Source organism: Typopeltis vanoorti, chromosome 17 (genome assembly GCF_054136105.1).
Source record: "Typopeltis vanoorti isolate ZY-2024b chromosome 17, IOZ_Tvanoo_1.0, whole genome shotgun sequence".
In the NCBI taxonomy this organism is placed as follows: domain Eukaryota; kingdom Metazoa; phylum Arthropoda; class Arachnida; order Uropygi; family Thelyphonidae; genus Typopeltis; species Typopeltis vanoorti.
The window spans coordinates 92,644,895-92,668,897 of record NC_143565.1 but is presented as its reverse complement, the minus strand read 5'-3'; the positions used below and the strand labels follow the sequence as shown (position 1 = coordinate 92,668,897).

Here is a 24,003-nt window from a genome sequence, read left to right as displayed (position 1 = left end):
TTATACCTCCTCCATGACATTCTTTTTCTCTGTCGCTCCTGGAACTTAATCTGACATTGTCATCAGTAACCAATGTCTCGAATGATCAATCCCAGTACATTATTAGTCTGTTTTCTTAGTTTGTCAGTCTTCTGCTTTGTAATTCCATACATCTTTTTGTTCATTGAAGTTTGTACCTGTATAGCACTTCTCATGTCATAACCAGTCACAGTTGACTTTATATATCGTAAAATATGTTATTATTAAACTGACATATCAAATTTAATTCTGTGTTACTTTCACCATATCTTTTGTAAGGTAATTATTCCTGATTAGCTCGAGGAATTCATTCTCCTTATTCACAAATTATTTCCTGCTTCCATAATTAATTGTCTATTATTATTATTATACCTGATTGTTACTCACTTACCTCATTCCTATCATACTTCCTGAAAAAGGCTGTATACATCACGTTATATTCTCATCACTATATCATCCTCTGTCAGCCAAATCTCACTGAAACCAGTGATGTGCAGACTGACTAATTTCCCAAGTGCACAAACTCTGTCCCTTTATTCTTGATGCTCTTTGCATTTGGTGTATAAACATAATTACTTGTTTTTGGTCTACTCTCTTCCTACAGTTCCTTACCTTATCATTCTAAAAGACATTTGATCACTACATCCTTAGAATTCTCTCTCTCTTGCTGCTTTTGTTTGTCTTGTACCTATCTTGGTGCCTTACACTTGCATTCCACTATCTAATTTTATTTCCCCTGTGTGAACTCTCTCTCTCTCTCTCCCTCCCTCCCCCCTTTTTGGGAACTGTCTTCCCAGCTCTGTAGTGCTGCTCTCATTCAAATGCATACCATGTTCAGCAGACAGTTGTCTCTTGTCTTTAAATATATCCTATACATCCACATATTCAGTTTCTCTTTTTTTTTTTGCACATGTTAGCTGACATGCCATTCATAATAATTGCCTTTTCTTCAGCATAGCACTATGATTCCTTGCCAACATACTCAGAACTATTCATCCTCATGCTCTTCTGCTTCACTGTCTCTTACAACACATTCAAATCTTGTGTTATCCTATTCATATCTCCTTGTTAAATCTTTTTCTCTAACACAGTCAATTCATCTTCACTGCCTTTCCTTTCTGCAGCATAGATCACTCTTCTTATTGACCCCCCCACCCCATTAAACATACCTTAACCACTGAAATAGCCATATTCAGATAAAATATTATCAAAAACATAAGCTTCATATCCACATTATATCAGTAGAAACCAAATGTTATATCCAAATAAAGTACTGTATTTACTCGAATATAACTCGCCCTCGTGTATATCTCGCATCCCTGATTTTACTTTACAAAAAAAAAGAAATTAAAAGTTTCGCATATACTTCGCACGTAAAAAAAAAGTTTAAAACTTTAAGTAATAGATAGTCAATATTGTTATAGCAGTTTCAGATATTTTGGAATTCGGTTGAAAAGAATCAGCATTTCAACTGAACAATTATCAGCTTACTTTTGTTGTTCGGTCACGAGTCGTGCGATCTTTACTACACCAATCATGTGGGAGACTGGAAGTAATGATAGCGAATAGTAAATTCTTGGTAAGTCATACTCATTTTCTGTTTCTTTTAAATTATGGTGATCTTATGATTCTGAAATGATAAAAGAACAAGCAATAATGAAACTGTTTTAATTTAGTTACAAAAGCATTGTTGCTAAAGATTCAAATATATTGTCATGGTGAGCAGCAGATTGCGTAAATAATGTATAATTAAAATTTAAATGCATTGATTTTATAAATAATGTAAGTAATTATAAAGTATAAAGAATACTGAGGATTTAATTATAAATCTCAATTTATTTTTTTTTTTTATTTCCTGAAAAACTTTAGTTTCCAAAAAACCCCATATATATCTCACACCACAATTTTTTTTAACTTTAATTTTGGAGAAAAAAGTGTGAGTTATATTCGAGTAAATATGGTAGTAGCAACACTATCAGGAGATGTAGTTGATTACTCAAATGTTACTCTTGACAGGTAGATGTGCTAGTTGTATATACTGTGCACCACACAACTATATACATGCACAGCCTTGTGTTGCCTTGTGATCAGCAATGGACTACACCAGTTGGTCCAGGAAACTGGGGTAAATCACCAAAGTGTTTGGCACATCCTAAAAGAGAGAGGCTCAGTATGTGCAAAATTTCAGCTCGTTGGGTTCCACATCACTTGACTGAGATGCAAAAATAGCACAGGTATGTGGTTGCTGGCCTCCATCTAAAATGATGTGAAAATGAAGGGGATGCATTTCTAAATCATAATCATAGCCATTGATAAAATATGTGCAAGAGCTTATGAGCCTGAACTGAAAAAACAATCTAATGAATGGTGCCATTCAGGATCACGCAATCTGAAAAAAACGTTGCTGGAAATCCATCTAAGTTGCAAGTTGGTCATGCTGATAGTCACTTACGATGTTCAAGGTATCATTCTTTATTATGCTACCCCGAGGGCAAACTGTTATTGACAATTTCTGAAGCACCATTTGCTTCTGGCTTTAAGGAGAAAGAACCACATTTTTTCACGGGTTCTCTACTGTGTTGCACAACAGTGTCATGTGTTGCAATTGGTGATAGAGATGTTGGACAGGTGGCAATGGGAAGTATTGGAACATCCTCTGTATATTCACTGGATATGAGTCCTTGCAACTTTAACTTGTTTCCCAAAATTAAAGAACCCCTTAGAAGTCTGTGGTTTCATGATGTGTAAGCGGTTCTTCAAGCAGTAGATCACATTATCACATATCAGCAGGCAGCACTGTTGATGGTATCCAGCAGAAAATAGGTGTAGAACATGGCAGAAGATTAATTGATGAGATGTAATTTATAGACTTGATAAATAAACTATTTTACATTTCGAGCACATGTTGCCACTACCTTATTTACAGTCCTCATATTAACTCTCAATGGACTTTTTGCATCCATGTAATTGTCATGTAAACACTCAAGACTGTTTTGGTGGTTCAACATTTGCTCTGTTTGAACATCTTTCATCATAGAATCCCATACACTACTGTTTTCTAATCTTCCACCACTGTCATTCATCTTCAACTCATCTTATGCTTGAACCTTTCTTCTGACACTCTCAATGGCCATTCTCCAAATTCCATATCTCACTCTGCATGCTGTAATTCTTTCCCCAACCTCTCCAATCTGTCTAATATACTTACTTATTTTTCACATCTTTCATACTAACTTTGTTACCAATCCTTCTTCATCTCTCTTTCCCTCCCTCCCCATTCCACTTTCTTGCATTTCTCCCTCTTTTTTTTATCAGTCTCAAACTCTGTTGTAGAATTCATTTCTGTCATTCCACATCATCATCGTGTCCCACTTTTGCTCCATCCATATCGTTTATAATGTCATTTAAGCTATTTTCAGTGTCATAACATAAGTGCTTACATATTTTGTTCATTTATTACTGCTTCTTTCCTTCACATTAACTATAAGATGAGCATGTGTTCTCATAGCATTCTCACCTACTGCATTTGCAATCTTGTTACTTGAATTCTCGTTCGGCTTGTACATCGCCACCCATCAATTCCTCATTCAAATTGTATTTTGCACACACTCTTATGGCATTTAATTTAAAGACTCAAAACTTATCCAGATAATTTAAAGATACATATAACACACTTGAAGTGCAATCTGATAAAGACAAAGTAGCTACCATCTTGATTACCATGCTTGACTACAAACATCACTCTACCCTTGAATAATTTTTAACTTAACTGAAAATAAATGCACCCTTCAAATACACAACTCGGGTTAATGGATGAATGAATGGTATTAGTAGTGGTATTCTTAAGAAGTGTCTTTAGTGGAAAAGGTAACCATCTGTTTTGGCTGAGAATGCTATACATATTATATTTTTGTGTGAGAAAGAGTAGTGTAGCAATTCAACCCCAAAAAGAGAAATCTCCAAGCCATCGTTCATCTATTTTTCCAAATGAAATGTGATTTTAATTGGAATTAAAAAAAAATAATAATAATAATTCAACTCTTTTTTTTTCTTTGTTGCTTATGAGTATCTATGAAAGTTGTCTGCTTTAATATTCTTATTTATTTGATAGATGCCTGATATTGTTCCATTGGTAGATAATCAAGATAGGTTCACAGAATGTCGACATGCTTGTGCCTATAACTTTCCTGTAAGTTTCTGTTAATATGTCTTTATTTGTTAAAGTTGTATTATTATTATTTCATTTCCTTAGTTCCGTTATTTCCCCTTTCTGCTGTAGAGTGTGAATAATGCCTTTCCAAAGTGTGATGAGTGAATGGAGTATACCAGTTACTGCTGTTCTGTTTTGATTTGTTCTTTAATAGAGAAAAGGGTAAAATGTTACTTGTTAAAATACCTTATTACTGTTTGCCATTTCTTGCCAATTTGAAATACTGCTTATAACTAGCTCATGGCATCTGGAAGAATAACAGTGACATTTGCTTCCATCCCAGCTTATTTCTTTATGAGTATCTATGAAAAGTTTTTCTCTGTTTTAATGCTCGGATTTAAACAAAACTTGGAAATAAGAATTTGAATTCATCTAAGAAGTGAAGAACCTTTATAAGGACTTTTCAGTTGAAGATGAGATAGCCAGTCTTATATAGAAATAAAGTTTTTACTTCCAGAAACATGTTTTTCCTTTCAAAATGTATAAACTGATCCATAGATATATTGACAGACACAGCAGATCATGAGAGTAAGGACTAACAATCATATGGTATCAATTCAGTTTTGGGAGTTTGCATAGTATAATGTGGATCTGCAGATAAATTTAATAATAATAAAATAATTACTGTTTAATTTGTTGATATATACTTTTTCATTTTTTATTTCCTTATTATTACATGGTACCTCCGTGGAGTCCCAGGATTCGTCACAGGAGTCCACAGGCATTAATCCAGCTCACAAATGCATATTTTTTTTACTGTTAATTACATGCACATTCTGGTTGGTTCTTTACTTTGGCTTTACTTGAATCAAAGTAAAGCTCATATATTCTTCACATCATGACAAGAAATGAACTTAGATCTTTTCCAGCTGAATGGTGCATATCAGGTTTTTCCACTAATTGTACTGTGAAGGCCATAATTATTATTATTTAGTTTTTATTTTGCATGAATTTATTTTTTTATATCAGTTCAATAGACAATAGAACTTATAATAGTACATCAGTGTTGGGCGTAGCCATATTTAATTCTTTATGTTTTTGTTTATAGTGTATTGCAAGTCAGAACTACTACTTAATGTGTTAGTCTCTCTCTCTGTGTGCCTGAAGATGATGTCAGCACAGTCATTGAAACATTTCATAGTTGCTTAACTGTAATGAATGTTATTTTATTTCCAGAAGTATTTAACTTTGTCTGCAATTTTTTATGTGAATCTCATCCTTGAAAAGTAAACTGTCATATATTATCACCATGGCTAAAAATCAGATAATCTGAAACCATTCTTTAGAGACGCACATTGAACTTTTTCAGTTCAATTCAGGCATCCAGTAAGCTGGGCAGTGACAAACATACTATTTGTATAAAATAAGTTTTTATTGCCTTCCTTGATTTTTGGTATTTAAATTAACTGAAATTTGATCCTTCCTTGCTCCTGTAGGGAAAGCATTCTTCTACAGTACATTATTTGAGGATGTTGTAAGATTTGTCGTTCAGTTACACAGGCTTAGCTTCAAACCCCTTTTAGAACATAAGTGTTTTTTTCAGCTGAAGGTTAGTTAATACAGAGGTGGAATGATTTTTCCTCCTAGAAATGTTGATTTTTTTTTTTTTTTTTTTTTTTTTTTTTTTTTTTTTTTTTTAATCCTGCAAAACAGGTATACTGAAAGGAGAATAAGTGCAGTTAACAGACATAATACACTAATCTTCTATCCCTAGTGTTTGGCTGTAATTCTAACTAGTACAGTCCTTTGTTTGGAAAGACCTGCATTTGAAACTAATTTGGGACATTAATTTTATAATTCATGTTCCAAATTAAAAGTGAGGCGAGTTAACTAGTTGCATATGGAGATTGCAGAATTTTTCTTTCTGATGATAGCATCAGGTAATCTGTCTATAATTTGTCTGAATTATATTTATTTCCTTCCTGATCATTCCTCCTTTCAGTCGTTTTTCTCATATTCGAAGCCCATAATGAATATTTTGCCCTATGTTTGTTGTTTGGGCTAATTTCATAGGGCATGTAATCTCCCCCCCCCCACCTTATAACAAACTATATTGTTCAATTGACTTTTATCTGACATCAAATAGTTAAAAATGTATACTGCCTCCCTTAACTTTACCTTGCTGCTGAACTTCTACTGATTTGCAATTCTTCTTCTATAATTAGAAAAAAATGCTACTTTCTGTTGTCTATCAATCAGTTTCATATCCATTTCTCTATGTTGTCATCAGTACCTATTTTTTTTTAAATTATAATTATATTATAATCAGCAAGCTTACATGCAGAGCACTATCAAAAGCTTTGCTGAATTCCAAATAAATTGTGTCACAGCCATTGATGTGTTTGACCTCTTCATGAACGTGTAAGCAAACAATCTTCTTTTAACACAAGCCTGTTTTTAATTGAGGTCCTTATTATATTCTCGTGATTCTCATTTGTTTATCATAAAGTAAAAGTGTTCTGGCAGTCATTACTCAGTAAAGACTGCCAGAATTCTGGCAGTAAAGACTCATCACAGCAGGCACACATTATTACACAAACTATGCTTTTAACTCATTCAAGGTAGATAACTGTATTCACCATGCTGTCAGGCAATGCTTTCCACTCACCAACCACTCTCCATGCAAAGAACCTGTTCCTTATGCCTTTCTTATGCTCCCCCCATTCCATGAAAAATTTCTTCCACATTAACTCAGTAACAATCTCTGACCCACTTAAATGTCTCAATCATATTCTCTATCCTCATATTCACAATGCTTTAAAATTGCATTCCCTCATCTGTTTTCATATTCCCTATCCCAAAAACAGTTGGCACCTTTATGGAATCTTTGTAATATATCCTCATTGCCATGAAATCGAGGATCAAATCTGTGCACAATAATCCATATGAGGCCTGATCAATGCCTTATATAATGGAATCATAACTTTTTTATTAACAGGGTCCCCCCACCCGAGAGATTTTATCTCTCGGGGGGACCCTGTAATCCCTAGAGAGCATGTCCCCTGGGTGGTGGATAGGGGAGCCCACCGTGTGTGTGTGTGTGTGGTGGGGTGGTCCGAATATACTGAATAAGGACTCGTGGACCAACAGGGCCATAAGAGGCAATCACCTTGATTGTAAGGGAAGTGGCACTCCCATGGATCCCTAGCTGGATCTCTCCTCCTCTGCTCTATTTTGAGGAAGATCCACTCACTTTAATCTTTCCTATAAGGCCTTATCAGCCAACTCTTCTTACTTTACGACCCTTATGCTATTAGAGTACTCAAGAGCCATGGGATCTTTTCATTTCTGGCCTTATAACTATGCCCTCTCTATAAATCTTACTATAATTCTACTATAATCTACTCTTTCCTCCTTTAATATACCCTATTCCTCCTATGGGTTTAAATTTGGAAGAAGGCTAGTTCAGAAGCCTTAAGGTAGCACCCTACCACTGAACTATTCCATCGTCAGGCTAATCCCCCTGACATGGAGATCATAATTCTACTTGTAAGCTGACAGAAAAAGCTAATTGGATTGAATCTATGGAAAAGGTAAAACAAAAATGGAAACGACAAAATATAATACACATAGCAAACTGGAATGTAAGAGGAATAGAATATAAAGAAATAGAATTAGACCAATTATTAAATGCAATAAATTTTAAAATAGCAATAATCACTTAAACAAAAAAGAAATTGAAAGGAACTATGAGAACTAAAAATTTTAATGTGATATACAATGGAGTTGACAGAGACCAAAGAGCACAAGCAGGAGTCATGATTTGGATTCATAACTCCCTTTCAAAACACTTAAAACATTATAAATTATGGAATGAAAGAATAATAGAAGCTAGAATAAAAATAGATAGAGGCTGTTTAACAATAATTGGTTTATATGCCTGAGAAGAAGGAAGAGAACAGGATAATATTGATTTTTATAATCAACTACAAAACGTATATAATAAAATAAATAAAAAATGATTACGTAATTTTAGCAGGAGACTTAAATGCAGGAATTTGAAACACGAAATTAATAATAATAATGGAATACATGGAGAACATACTCTAAACAGGAATGGTAAAAAATTGATTGACTTTGTAGTTTATAATAACCTAAAAATAATGAATTCCTTCTATAAACATAAAGACATGCATAAATATACTTGAACAGCAAGAGGATGGAAATCAATTTTAGATTATTTTATATTAAATGAAAAGACATCAAAATTTTCACTAGATGTTCACAGAGGATATGAAATAAGCAGTGACCACTTCCTTGTTAAAATAAAATTAAGATTACCATCTAAATGGCTACAAGTAACAAGAAGAGAAAGAAAATTTGAAACATTTGTTTATAAAACTATAAAACTAGACTACTGAATGACACAAATGTACAATGCTATGTGAACAAAGAATTAACCAATATCTAGATAAAATAAAACAAAATGAAGAAATAGAAATAATATGGTGTAATATAAAAATGATACTAAATGCAGCAGCAAATGAAAGCTTAGGAAAGACCAAAAAATTCAATAAAAGGAAAAAACTGAAGATCTGGGATGATACAATCAAAGAAATAATCAAAAAGAAAAAAGAAACCTATCACAAATGGTTAAGCAGTTAAAGATTAGAAGATGAAATAGAATATAAAAGAATAAGAGCCATAGCTAAAAGAGAAGTCAGAAAAAAACAGAGAATCATGGAACAAATTTGTTTCTAATTTAGAACATGATTTATATAAAATAAGACCCAATGTATATAAGATTTTGAAACACTTAAATGCAGATACCAAAGAAAACATAAAATTAAACACCGAATTGAAATTAGAAGAATTTCTAAATTACTACACAGAATTGTGGGCAGACAAATATTTTAAAAAGACAACTGCAAACAATTAACAAAAATGAAAAGCAAATAACTAAAGAAGAATTAGAAATCAGCCTGAAAGAAACAAGAAACAGAAAATCACCTGGAGAAGATAAACTAGGTTCAGAACTATATAAATATGCAGGAACAAGAACTCTTATTATTTTTAAATAAAATTTATTCAACTGGTATTCCCCCCCCCCCCAATAGAATGGAAAAAAGCAATTGTGATTCCTATCTTTAAAAAAGGTAATAGAGACGACCCTATTATCTGTATACTAGAGGTATCAGTATACTAAATTCCTGTTCCAAAATATATAGCAGAATATTAAATAGCAAACTAATGAAATATTCCAAAAACTTTATTTTAGAAGTACAGAATGGATTTAGAAAAGTATAGACGTTCATGTATAAACTCGGCCTTTTGCCTAAAATTAATAATAGAGAAAAGAAGAGAATACAATTTAGAAACTCAAATGCTTTTTCAAAGTCAATAAATGCAATATGTGTTTCTAAATTGTATTATCTTCTTTTCTCTGTTATTAATTTTAATTTTAATTAAAAGAAACATTATTTAACATATTAAAAGAAAGACAGATAACAAATGATATCCTTAAAGCTATCAGAAGTATATATGAAAATAATCAAATACAAATAAGATTAAATCACGAGCTATCATATATGAGAGAGATAAACCAAGGGGTCCAACAGGGATGTCCCCTCTCAGCAAATCTTTTTAATATTTACTTAAATGGAATAAAAATTTACATCATTGTATTAAACTTTCTCCTACAGTGAACTTAAACACTCTCCTTTTTGCCGACGACCAAATAATAATTACAAATTCTGAAGATAACTTACAGAAAGCTATTTTAAATCTAAATGAGATAGCCAAAGATTATGGTATGCTAATATCAACAGAAAAATCAAAAACTATGGCCTTTAAAGGACAAGATATCCAGCAAGAATTAAAATATTAATAGATAACAAGATCTTAGAACAGGTGAATTCATTTAACTACCTAGGATGTATGATCACATATGAAAATGAAAAAGATATAAACGTAAAAATTGCAAAATATTTAAAAATAACAGGTGTAATTTCTCAATATTTAAACCAAACCTAGTTCAAAAACAAACCAGACTAAAAGTATACAGTACATTAGCCCTACCAGTCTTAATGTATGGAAGCAAAATCTGGACAATAAAACAAAAAGACAAATAAAGCAGAAATGAAGTTTATGAGAAAAACTGCAAAGTATACCCTATTTGATCACAAAAGAAACGAAGAAATTATGAAAGAATTAAACCAAGAACCAGTACTAGAAAAAATTTAAAAATATAAACATAAATGGATGGAACACGTTCAAAGAATGAAAACAGAAAGATTACCAAAAACAAGCCTTAAAGTTCAAGCCATTAGGAAAAAGAAAACCAGGATGTCGTCTTAAACGATTCAATGATGACATCTAATGCCAGAACAGGCCATGCTGGGCCTAAATCCTTGATACGCATGATGATAACTTTTTTATTTCTGCACATTAAGGTCCTCGGTATCATTGCATTAATCTGTTGTGATGACTTCACAACATTTGCAGTGTGACCTCTGAACTTCAGATCCTTGTCCACCACCACTCCCAGGTCAGTTGCCTCCTCCAAAATTTCCCCACTAGGTCTATACTTTGCATTATATTTTCCCATTGTTGAAACATTAAACTGACAGTTCCACACAATTGACCACTTATACAGTACATTTAAGTTTTTCTATAAGGCCACAGCATTCACTCTCCCCAGTTTTGCATCATTTGCAAACAGTTGTATATCTCCAGTTATACAACTGGAGATATATATACTATGAAAATGAAATATGAAACCCTTCCCAATATCATTAATATACAAGTTAAATAACATTGGTGCCAAAACAGACCTCTACAGCACACCACTAGTGACTTTCCTCTTTTGGAATACAGCACCCCCCCCCCATACTGATATCTATCCAACTCACTAATCTAGCATCCAATTTACTTACTTACGTGTGGTGTGGCAATCTATCAAAAGCCTTTGCAAAATCTAAGTATACCACTGTATGTTCATCTCCCTTGTCCAATACATTTGTCATCTTATTGTAGTACATAAGTTGGTAAAACATGACCCATGCCAACAAGCACAGAGAGTACTACTGTTATTTAGCCCGAACCCACCCTTTTTTTGAGTTTGTTTTTGACAGTTTTTCTTAGCCTCTTCTCACGAATTCTTGTGTAAATTATACCTGAAACCCTGAAGTGCTTAATAGGGAAATTCATCTGTAATTTTCACATTGTTTTTTAATTCCCTTTGTTTTTTTATAGATAAGTACTATATTGCCAGTTTGTCACATTATTATTGCCACTCGCCGCTTCCCCTATTAACTTGATGTTACATATTCCAGTTCAAGCTTTAAACTTTTCAAACCATCCTGTGCTGGCAGAAAATATTGTGGTTATTCCCTTGTATTTTCTTTGAGCAATGAAAACAGGCTAAGTGCTTTTACCATTATGTGGTTGGTATCAATTGGAATCCATTTTTGATTGCAGTCTTCCAGCTAAGTTATTAAAAGATTCTCCATTTCCACCCAAACAGGACTTCTATTCCTAGTACACTACATACCGAAGTTGATGCAGTCCAAATATAAGGAATACAATAATCCATATGAAGCCTGATCAATGCCTTATACAATGGAATCGTAACTTTTTTTATTTCTACACATTAAGGTCCTTTGCATTATTCTAATGTGATGACTTATTCTATGTATTCCTTAGATTTGGATAGAATTAGTCACCATAAACTCATTGAGACCTAGCACCATGTTAATGCTTGCCTCGCTTTGACTATTATCAAACCATTTAATAATGTCAAGTTTCATATCCAAAGTAATAACTTTACATTTCTTCTTATTTGATTTTACTGGCATATTACTTTTCCTTTTGGACATGGTGAACCAGGCTACATACAAATAGCCTGGTCATGAAGTGTGATATGACTAGGGTACTCATATGTGGAAGTTAGTGATTTCACATCAATTGCCTTAGTATCCCATAGTGCAAAATGCACTTCCTTTTAGGTATGCTTTATGGAAGGGTCACTACCCAGATCAGTTTCAATCTTTATTGAGGTCTCATTTCACTCACCACAATGTATAGCAAAATGCATGTCTGAAGTGTGTCCTTGCATTATAGGATACTAAGGCAACTGATGTATTGTCATCAGCCTCTATATACAAGTAGCGTAGTCATGAAGATACTTCACATGCAAGCTTGGTTTGCTTACACTTGGATAAAGGGTTAAACAAGAATATAATTTCTTGGCAGGTGTGATTTACTTTGTAACCAAGTAAAAAACTTTCTACAGGAATAGTTTATTACAGTAGATAGTTTGCAACAGTGAATTTCCTTTAGTATAGCATTATGCTTATGGGAACTTTGATCTGTCCTTTTGAATAGTTTGTCATAATGAGTGAGTTTGTTATAAAATGATGGTTGCAGTAGGGTCTTCCAAACTACTTAAAATTTATGAGACTATCACTTCTGCTAAGATATAGAAGAACTTAAAGCAGCTCATGAAAATGGCTTCCCCTTTTAATGGTTATTTTCTGAGAAATTTTATGTACTTACATAATAATATGAAATATTTAATTGAATTTTCCATGTTTTTTAATTTTGCAATCTTATTCTTCATTTCTTTACCTTGGATAAATGGGATGGTACTGAATTTTGTTCAGATATAGAAATGTGCCTGAATTTTAAGGACATCATGAAAGGAACTTGGAGTGAGAGTGAAAAAGAGAATGTGAGATAGCATGATGACAAACCTGAATGACAGTGAAAAAGTGATGCAAGATTTTAAAGCTGAGTTGTTGAAGCTAGTTAATAGTTGAGGTGTATACAAATTGAAATTGGAGAATTGATATGAATGAAATTAATGATAAACATGGGAGTTACCAAATGATTCGGGAGTGATATCATTTGGGAATTTCATTTCTTAAGGTGTGGTGAATGAGAGGGTGTAAAGGTTTGCTTTTCAGAAGGGAGGATGAGTATGGTGATTGAAGGTTTGAATATGGAGCAGGAGTAGATGACTGTAGAAATGACTTGGAGCAAAACGTGAATGCAGCAATATGGATATCAGGGGAATTATTGGTGAGGAGAATAAAGGATAACAGTGGTCGGAATGGTAGTCAGTGTGTTGCCCAGATATTAACAGTGATGAGTTCAGATGGAGAGTAAAACTCATAACGTGGTAGCAGAATTTTGTAAGGAGAAAGAGTGCAGTTTGTAAATTTGTAGGATGAATTTTAAGGAAAGTTGAAACTGTATGAATGCTGGATGACTGCATTAGAATGGATTTGGAATGAGTCAGATGGGTGAAAAAGTGATCTTAAAAGTAAGAGGTAATGTGAAGAGAGCAGATGAGTAAGGTAAAAGAGACTGAAGACGTTTTTGAAATGGAGAGGTAAGTGATATAAGAGAGGAGAATGAGAGAACAGGAATAAGAACAAGATAGACAGGGAAATAAGGTGTAGGGTAGACAGAGAGATATGGTGTAAGGCGAATGGTGGAAGAAGTGGTAATCATTGAAGGACATGGGGTAGCCTCGGATCAATATGGGGATTATAGGATAAGTGATGATAGTGAAGAATAGGGAAAGATCGTGACAGCGTTTATGGCAGTATGATGTGAAGTGGAAGGAGAAAGGATGAAATATTTAGTTGCATGTTGCTATAGGCCTTGAAATGTGGAGGATGGAGGGGAAAATATATATATAGGAAAATAGATTTTTCAAACAAGAGAAGGATCATTGATGGTGATTTTAATTATAATAATATAGATTAAAATGAAGAGTGGTATCTAGGGACAAAAAATAATGAATTTCTCAAGTTTTTGAGGATCCACTATGTCAAGCATAGCTCAGTGATGATGATGCCATTTGAATGGAAAGATCTGGGTTTGATTCTTTCCTAGGATGAGAGGAATCTTTATAAAGGTGTTTCAGCTGAAGATGAATTGGTCAGTCTCATGCAGTTCCAGGGTTTTTCATTCTACAGAACAGACAAATTGGCCAGAAAACACAGACATTTAAGCCACGAATGATTTTATGTTCACCATAATACACTGGCTTCATAGCTTGAGTTGCTTCTTCTGTAAATAAAGAAAAATAAAAATAAATAAAAAAAAACACTTTAGGCAGTATCTAACAGATCAAAAAATCTTAAAGTTGAACATTTCAAAAAGAGGGTATTAATTGTAAATAGGTTGTAAAATCCCCTTGCAGTTAATAAAAGCAACTAACCATGAGGCAGTCACCTAGGTGATGGCAGTTATATCAGGAATTCTGTGAGGAAAGAATATATGCAAAATTACAAGATCATAGTACAGTATGAAATGAAGAGTTTGTTAGAAAGATCAGTGCTGCTTGGCCACTAGTCAAGAACTGCTTAACTGCAGCAACGTCTAAATGTATTCCAAAGGTTAAGAGGGGGGAAAAGGTAAGTGCAGAATGGATGAATGATGAGATTAATCAGATAGTTTGAAAGAAGAAGACATTACAAAGTCAGTATGAGATGAATGATGATAATTAGTTACATGAGGAGCACAAAGAACAGTCCAGGAAAGTGATCCAGAGGAATAGCAAAGGTACAGTATGAGCAGAAATTAGCTAATAAAAACCCTGGATGATAGTTGGTGAAAATGGTAGGATCATAACCATTGCAGAGAATATGGGTGAGATATTTAATGAATAATTCATCATAGTATTTCATCCTTGTAAGTGTGACATTATACATGTCATCTTAAGTACAAAAAGTAGAGGAGGATAGACTGATGGTGAGCAAGCAGAAGGAAGTATATGAGGGTTTCAATAATTTTGATGTAAGGCAGTAGGACTTCATGGCATATCACTGCATTGTCAAGGGAATGTGCCAGTGAGTCAATGTAGTATTGCTGCTCTTGTTTAACAAGCAGCTTCAAGGAGTGAATCCCAAAGGAATGGAAAGAGAGCAGATTGTTTGATTTCACAGAAGGGGCAATAAGACTGAAGCTTCAAATTATAGGCTAATCTTTGTCTGGAGTTGTGTTTAAGATGTTGGAGAGGTCAGTTGAAGGCTAGGATCCAGAATTAGGTTGATGTCGCATGGGTTTAAAGGGATTGCACATCTTAGCGATCTGCTTATGTATTACAACAAGGTAACGAATGCAATGAAATAAGGATGATGCATATACAATAGTATATTTATATTTTCCAAAGATCTTTGATAGATTACCACAAGTTGGTCATTAAATTGGAATTAATGGACTTGGATAATAGATTAATGTGTTGGATGAGAGATTGGCTGTCAGATAGGTATCAGTAAGTTTTATATGAGGAGCAGTGTCATGAAAGAGAAAAGTCACTAGTGGTGTGTCCTAGGAGTCTGTTTTGGATCCATTGCTGTTTAACTTGTATGTTTATAATATTGGTTTAAGTGGGGATATGCAGCTGTTTGCTAATGATGCAAAGTTGGGGAGAGATATGAGGTGTAGAGCAGATGTGGTTTTAGATAGGATCTGAATAGGCTGTATGAGTAGGTAAGTGAATAGATTTGCTAGATTAGACTTGCAAAGTGTAATGTTTTAAATTTTGGAAATCAAAGCTGGTATTTAGAGCATATGACTGATAAAGATATCTTACTAAAGATGGAGGAGATAAGGGATCTGGGATTGATGGTGGGAAGGGCAACCTAAAATTTTGAGTACAGACATATTGTTAACATTGTATGGTCATGTGAGGAAAGAACTCTAGAATGAAGAAGCAGAATTAAGTGATATGGAAACAAAATGAAGTATGAATGAGGAAACCGAAGTAAGGTGAATGAGAGGTAGTGAGACTACAGGAGTGACAGAGTGAAATTGCCAAAATGCAAGATTTGAAGAAAGAGTTATTCAAAATAAAATGTGAGGAATATGCAGAGTGATATTAGATCTTTAGTGGAAACAAAGAACTAGTGCAAAATAATAGAATGAAAGAGAAAAAGAAGACGAATGATTCGAGAATGGCAGTGTATGGAGATTCTATTATTAGAGAATTGGTTAATGAGGGATTCCATAAGGTCTGCTATCCAGGCTATCAATGAGCAAGATAATTCATGCAACAACTAGCAATGTTGGAACATTGCTAGTTGTTGCTATCATGTTCTGTGGTATCATGCATGCTATATCCTAGGTCTATGACAGTTAAATTTTTGATGAAAGCAGCCCATGCTTAATGTAAAATTAAGCCTTGATTTCTATTGCATTGTGTAGGGATCCTAAGCATTTGCAAGGCTTCTTTAAATTTTCTTGTAAAACAGTTACGATCAATATATGTTCACCAAAGTACTTGATGAACAGTAGTGGTCATGTAAGATGCCATGCCTGATTTATGCTTGCTTCTTTTTTCGACGTCTTTTACATGTTCAGGCATACGGATTTCTCCTGACCTTCCTGTCTGGCCTACATAATAAATGCCACAAAAGCAATGAATCTCATATAAAATTCTTAATACATCTCCTACAACTCCCTTACTTAAACAAGATTTCAAGAATGCAATCACGCTGCCTTACATCAAGAATGTCACAAAGTTGCTGCATTGCCTCCACGAGTACAACATAAAGTGGCTTTTTTACCTTTACAAAAAATATCAAGATTCCTACATCCACCAAAATTTCCACATCACCCCATGAAAAAACTAGGCATCTGTGAAATTTATTGCTCTTGTGGCATTTGTCATGTAGGCCAGACAGGAAAGTTGGGAGAGATCAGCATGTCTAAACATGTAAAAGATGTCGAAAAAAGAAGAGAGTATAAATCAGACCTGGCATTTGACACAGCCGCTACTGGCTATCAAGTACTTTGGCAACAAACAAAAATGTCATATATTGATGGTAACTGTTTTAGAAGAAAGTTCAAGGAAGCCTCACAAATGCTTAGGATCCCCACACAAATTAACAAAAATCAAGGCTTAATCTTACACCAAGTTTGGTATGCTTTCATAAAAAATTTAAATGCTACAGATCTAGGTAACACGCATAATACCACAGAACATGATAGCAACAACTAGCAATGTTCCAACATGCATACAATAATGAATTTACCATTTGTATTCTGGTTTATCAATTATATTTGACAATTGGGAAGTTATCAAAAACATATAATATGTGTAATTAATTGTTAATAGGCTTTTACCAGTAGCCTGATGATGTAAGTCTTAGACTTAAGAAACTTGTTGAGTTTTAATTGTTTATTTTTATATAAACTCTTTATTTATATTATAATGTGGTCTTGATACCAAAAACTATCCGAAGAACTCTAGAGAATTTTTTAGATATGTGGTAAGTAGAAGGAAGAATGATTATGGTTAGATGATGCTAATGGATGAAAATGGTAGAATGACAACTGCAGAAGACATTGTTGAAGTATTCAGTGATCAATTTATAAGTGTTTCATCCTCAGGATGAAATCATGAGAAATATAAGTGTAGAGGACATAGGAGAGGATGGCTTAATTGTGAGTGAGCAGGAGGTATTTGAAGAAATTTGATAAATTTAGTTTAATCCTTTATCCAAGTGTGTGCAAACCAAGTTTGCGCCTGAAAGTATCTTCAGGACTGGGGTAAAGTGGTACAACACCAGGCAACTCCTTGCAAAGGTGGAGCAAGTTACCAACACTCCTATCTCAGTATCTCCCATAATGCAAAACACATCTCCTTGCAGATATGTATAATGTTATGCATTAAGGGAAGGGCCACTACCCAGACTAGTTTCGACCTTTATTGAGGTCTCTTCAGTGGGAGCCAGGCCCAAGTGGAGATACCAAGGCAGAAGCATTAGCAAGGTCATCTCCTCTTATAGGAGCTGCCAAATGGTGTGCCACCTTTTTATCTCCACTTGGCAAAGTGGACAATTATAGGCAAATTATACAATTACAAATTATAGGCAAAGCTATATACAGGGTGTTCGGGATAAATTTGACAGTTTCGTAAGGAAAAAGAAAATCTTCTTTGTATCTATTAAATTTAATGAATTGACAAAAAAACGTTACAGGCAGAGTTAATTACAATACTATCAACAAGATTTACTCAAAATAACCACCATTAGCATCGATCACAGCTTCAATTCTGCTTCGGAACCTCGAACAAGCTGATGCTACAGTCTCCCTGGGAATGGCCGCAAAAACTGTTTTAATTTTATCCATTAACTGGCCTTTTGTATTACTGGAAGTGCGATTGGTGTCTTTTTCAACTGCGCCCCATACAAAATAATCCATGGGGTTAAGGTCTGGGGAGTTTGGAGGCCAAACATTTGGACTGGTGAAGTCGTAGAAATTTTCAGACAACCATTTTTGACTTTTCCCAGAGGTGTGGCAAGGGGCCGAATCCTGCTGCCATACATACGGCCTACCATTGGCTGCCCTTGTTATCCAGGGCTTGACTACAGTTAGCAACTCCACGAACAAAGCCCGAATTCCAATGCCAGGGTTCTTCAATACCTGTTCCTGCAGATTTGCGAGGAATTCTGCTGTACGAACGCAATCAGATCGTCTGCTAGGGATCTTTCTTCTTGCTACATCCTCGTAGTCACCATTGCAAGTCTCTAGTTCATGCCTGATTGTTTTTACTGTATTCAGGGAGCATTGGGCAGCAGTCGTAATATCCTTATTTTGATGGCGGGCACGAATCATCATGATACAAGTTATTTTCTTCCATGATTCAGGTGGGTTCCAGCTATCCATCCTTTCTGACATCTTGTATATGAATGAAGAAGGGTCCAAACTTTTAAATGAAGAGAAGTGTGTGTTAATACATGTAACTTACGGAAAAATATAATTAATTATAAATATGTCAAATTTATCCCGAACACCCTGTATATCTTAAGTTGTGGTGAAGGTACTAGAAAGATTGCGAGATGTGTTGATAACAGCAGTGTTCTCTGTGATTATCAGCAGGGGCAGCTCGTGCATAGGCACTGCAGAACTGCAGCACCCCCAATTTTCTCGATATATAAATATATTTATTAATTTATTTATATTTGCTTGTAATATTTAATTTTATCATCAACAATCCTATACAATTCTCTTATTTTGTAAAAAAAATAATAATAAAAATCCATCTTGTAGCACTTAGGAGGGCGAAGGATGCTAGCAGCACTGTTTTCCACAGTGTCATATTGCTACTTGCGCAAGCATATGCATGTTAGTGAAATACGAGCTATTAGTGTAATGTGGCACTGTCCATCGTGCAGTTCCACTGTTGTTTATATGCAGTTTGCACCAGTAGTAGAGTGATCATAGTGCTTATCGTATTTACTCCGTCTCTTTAAATATTTGGACATTACAATTAAAGACATAACATTTATTATAGTAATTTTGAATTATACTAAACTGTATAATTTTATCGATAATAAACAATATTTTTTCATGAAACAAAACAAGAAGAATATATTTTATTTTTAAGTAATTTTGAATTATACCAAACTGTATTATTTTATCGATAATAAACAATATTATTTCATGTTTAATTTTTTTTTAAAATTGTTACCATAATTTTGATATTTTATCCAAACACGTATGCACTGTACTTACAGTGTGTATGTATATTTCGAAAGTTGCAGCATCCCCACGATTTCAAGCCATGAGCCGCCACTGGTGATCAGCATGGGTTTGTTAAAGGAAGATCATGTTTTACTAACTTACTTGTGTTCTATAACAAGATGATAATTGCTTTGGGCAAGGGAGATGCACATACAGTGGTATACTTAGATTTTGCAAAAATTTTTGATAGACTGCCGCACAACAAGCTGTTAAATAAATTGAAACAGATGAGATTGCATAACAGACTTCTGAGTTGGATAAGTGATTGGCTGTCAGATAGGTATCAGAAAGTTGTATATGTGGGAGCAATATCCCAAAAGAGGAAGGCCATTAGTGGTGTGCTGCAGCAGTCAGTTTTGGGAACATTATTCAATTTGTATATTAATGATATTGGGATGTTATGGCCTTACAGGAGGACTTGAATAGATTGCATGAATGGACAGTTAAGTGTAACTGTCGGTTCAGTGTTCTAAAGCATAAGATGTTGAAATTTGGAATGTAAAGTATACATTTGGTGTGGAAACTTCAAAGGAGGTAGAAGAGATGAGAGATCTGGGAATAGTGGTAGTGGACAAGGACCTGAAATTCAGGGGGCCACATTACATAAATTATGAAAATGTCACATTGAATAATGGCAATTGCCATTGTATAAGGCCTTGCATCAGGCCTCATGTGGGTTATTGTGCACAGATTTGATCACCAGGTTTTAATGGTGATGAAGATATATTGAAAGGGATCAGAGAAGATTCACAAAAATGGTCTTTGGAATGTGGAGTTTGAGGACAGATTAAGAGATTGTAAATTGCATTGTCTCATGAATAGGAGGGGGGGAATATGTTTGAGACATAATCTAGGCAGGGGTTGTTATCAGATATGGAAGAGATTTTTCATAGAATGGGGGTGGGGTAGAACAAGAGGCAACCCATGGAAACTGTATAAGAAGGGTATGAGCAGAGGAGTTGAGGATAATTTTTGCATGGAGAGTGGTTGGTGGGAATGCATTGCCTGAGTGTGTTGCGAATGTAGACACATTGAATCAGTTTAAGGCACAGTTGGCTGAGCTTTGTGTGTACCTCCCACAATGAGTCTCTTACTTCTCATCGTGGAGGTTGGATGTTAATAATAATAATATTGCTTGAAAGTATGGAAGTAGTGAATGAGTTTAAGGAATTGTTTGATGAGCTATCTATGTTTGACAGTAAAATTTCACGTAAGTCTTTGATTTTATAGAAGTCTGATGGTGATGATAAATGATAAGGTTTTATAAATAGAACATGATAAATTTGAGAAAGTTATAGATGAATACTTAAACTCTCTCTTTTTACTGTTTCTGTTAATTCATCCTAAGTCTGTTATTTTCTTTAATCTATGCATGAAATGAAAAACTCATTACAATTTTCCATTTTATATAGGCTATGGTGCTCTTTGCTGGACCAGAGAATTTCCGTGAAGAATTATATAGAACTTTTTCTGACCTTTGTTCAGATCCTCATTATAATGTTAGAAGAACCATTGCATCTGGATTTCATGAAGTACAGATTTTAATTGACTAATTAAAATTAGCTGCATACTGGTCATAAATTTTAACTTTGAAAGTGACAAATGTTAAAGAATGTTCATTTGAATTGTATTTTTATTTTCGTCCTTTTTCTGAAATTAATCATTTAAAATATAGAAATATATATATATATAGCATACAATTTTGCAGTTTAAAAATCATGTTTCCAAAGCATATTGCAATAGTGAATCTCCTTCTTTCTCATCCAGCAGATGATGAGTTGAGACCCTCATGAACAAAACTTTGCCATCTGGCTCTATCTCTGGTCATCTCTCTGAAGCTTGATATTTGTGACATTTTCTTCAAATATAACCAAGTGCTTTTTCATCTGCTGCTTGATTGTCTTTCTCTAGTGATTCCATTCTTGTGATAACTAATGTTGAAGAAAACTAAATAAATAATTGGAATGAGATTGTATATTAAGGCAGTAGAGATGAGGGAATGATAGAATAGCTATATTATTCACACAAAACATTATTATTATTATATCTCCAGAGAGTCAAAAGACTCATTGTGAGATACCACACTAACCATTACCTATGATACTCCTTAAAGTCATTGTCTGGGCACTTGCAGCTACCTCTGGCAATGTAGTCTGCACACCCATACTGAAAGCACTATACAACTTCCATAGATGATGCCCTTTTTTCTTCCTAATCACCATGCAATAAAAACAGGACACAATGAAGGTTGTGCAACCCACACACACAAAGTGAGATAAATATCACTGAAATGACCTAACTCTTCCTGCCATACAAACCCCTATAAAGAAGCAAACAAACTAATGGAATGCTCGGTGCCTGGAGAACCATCTCAGAGCTTCACTTGTATTATACAGTCTATCCATGAAGTAGTAGCAAAGACTTTGAAACTTTGGTCACCAAGACATCTTCATCTTCTCAAAGGAAATGGGTAACACAAACCACTGAAGAATTGATAAAGAAATGCAGTAATATTAAACAGCAATACAAGAATCAGAGGATGCACAATCTACATACTCAGCTAACACAACTAAAGGTTTAAGTATGTATGGCCTTTTGAAACTACAAGGAAAACTGCATTCTAGGCTATCTATTATAAATTAGAACTGTATCCAAATGCCTATAGAACCAAAGAAATGTACAGATAGCCAATTCCTTATGCACCAAAGAAAGGAAGACTAAAAATAAAAGATAAACATAGCAAGATACCTGAAGACAGAAATGAAGAACTCTTACTGTGGAAGAACTACTTTGATAAACTGTTTAATAATTTATTATTACATTGTTGCAGGTGCTTTGCCAGAAATCATAATCCAAAAAGGAACTTCCTATTTTGTGTAACAATTTTACAATGCAAGAATTGGAAACTGTACTAAAAAACCCAAAAGAATGACAAAGCACCTGGATTGGATGATATAACAGCAGAGACTATTAAACATGGAGGAAAAGCACTTTTGAAACAGCATATCTGTGATACAGCTCTAGTTATATCCAACATTCCATCACAATGGAGAGAAGGCCTAATTACAGCACCTCCTCCCCTGCAACACCACACACACCCAAAAAGAGATATTCTGAACAACCCAGAAAATTACAGAGGAATCACACTGCTTCCTGCCACACTTAAAATTTATAACAGAACCTCTATAATAGAACCTCTAAACTGAATATGAATACCTCTTCTGTCCAAAAATCAAGCAGACTTCTTGAAAAACAGAAGCACTATTGAACACATCCACTGCCTTGGAAGATTGCTAGAAGGAACAAGAGATTAAAAAACCTTCCTTTAATCTTAAACTTCATGAAGAGCTTTCCTATTTCCATTGGAGTTCTTCGAGCAAACTTAAGAACTTAAATAAAGAACAGACAAAGAAAGCATTACAGATAGTAAGGGGAACAAAAGAGTGTGAGCAGAGTTTAGCTGGTGAGGCAAGAAAAACCCCTGACAGTTCTTTCGATATGTGGTCAGTAGAAGAAGCAATGATTATGAGAAGGATAATGTTAGTTGATGGAAATGATAACCACTATGGAGGTTATAGTTAAAGTCATTAATAAGCAATTCAACACTGTTTTTCTTCCTAATGAGCATGTTATTGTACAAAGCCAAGTGAGAAGAGAATGGTGGAAGAGGGTTTAGTAGGTTTTAAGAAACTGTTCCAAGGAACTGATATCACCATTGATATGTTTAACAAAAGTCTTGCTTCAGAGAAGATGTCAAAAGAGTGGATGAAGAGTACAAAATAAGGGCACAAAAGTGTACCATGACTGAGGCTTCAAATTACAGGCCACTATGTATCTGGAATTGTTTAAGGGGACCCAATATCACCAATCATTTTCATCACTCATCTGGGAAGAACACTAGATAAGATTAAAGAAGAAGAAGGTGGAGGCATGAGAATAAGCTACCTCTGCTTTGCAGATGACATCGTCCTGATTGAAGAAGATGCAGCAAGGCTGGAACAGACATTGCAAAAACTATACACAGAAGGAAAAAGATATGGACTAAATGTCAACTTTGAAAAAATTAAAACAATGATATTCAGACAACAGGAGTTACTGAACAGTTATGATAGACAGATTTCAACTGGAAAATGTGGAACACTTCACATATCTTGAATACCACATGACGCATGACTTGGACTCCAAAAAAGAGATAAAAGTTAGAATAGCCAGAGCAACAACTATTTTAAAAGCCATGGACAAAATATGGAAGAGCCAAGCTATAAAGATGCAAACTAAACTGCACATTGTAG

General features: G+C 34.4%; 1 protein-coding gene across 1 annotated transcript in view; it reads left to right on the top strand.

Annotated features, from left to right (window-relative positions):
• The window catches only part of LOC150097640 (serine/threonine-protein phosphatase 4 regulatory subunit 4-like), a 296,902-nt gene that overhangs the window by 224,623 nt on the left and 48,276 nt on the right, over positions 1-24,003 (top strand). Inside the window, exons 10-11 of the mRNA XM_090406964.1 lie at positions 4,130-4,207; positions 21,124-21,243. Of these exons, the coding sequence (XP_090263090.1) occupies positions 4,130-4,207; positions 21,124-21,243 (198 nt within the window). The remainder of the gene's footprint in view (positions 1-4,129; positions 4,208-21,123; positions 21,244-24,003) is intronic.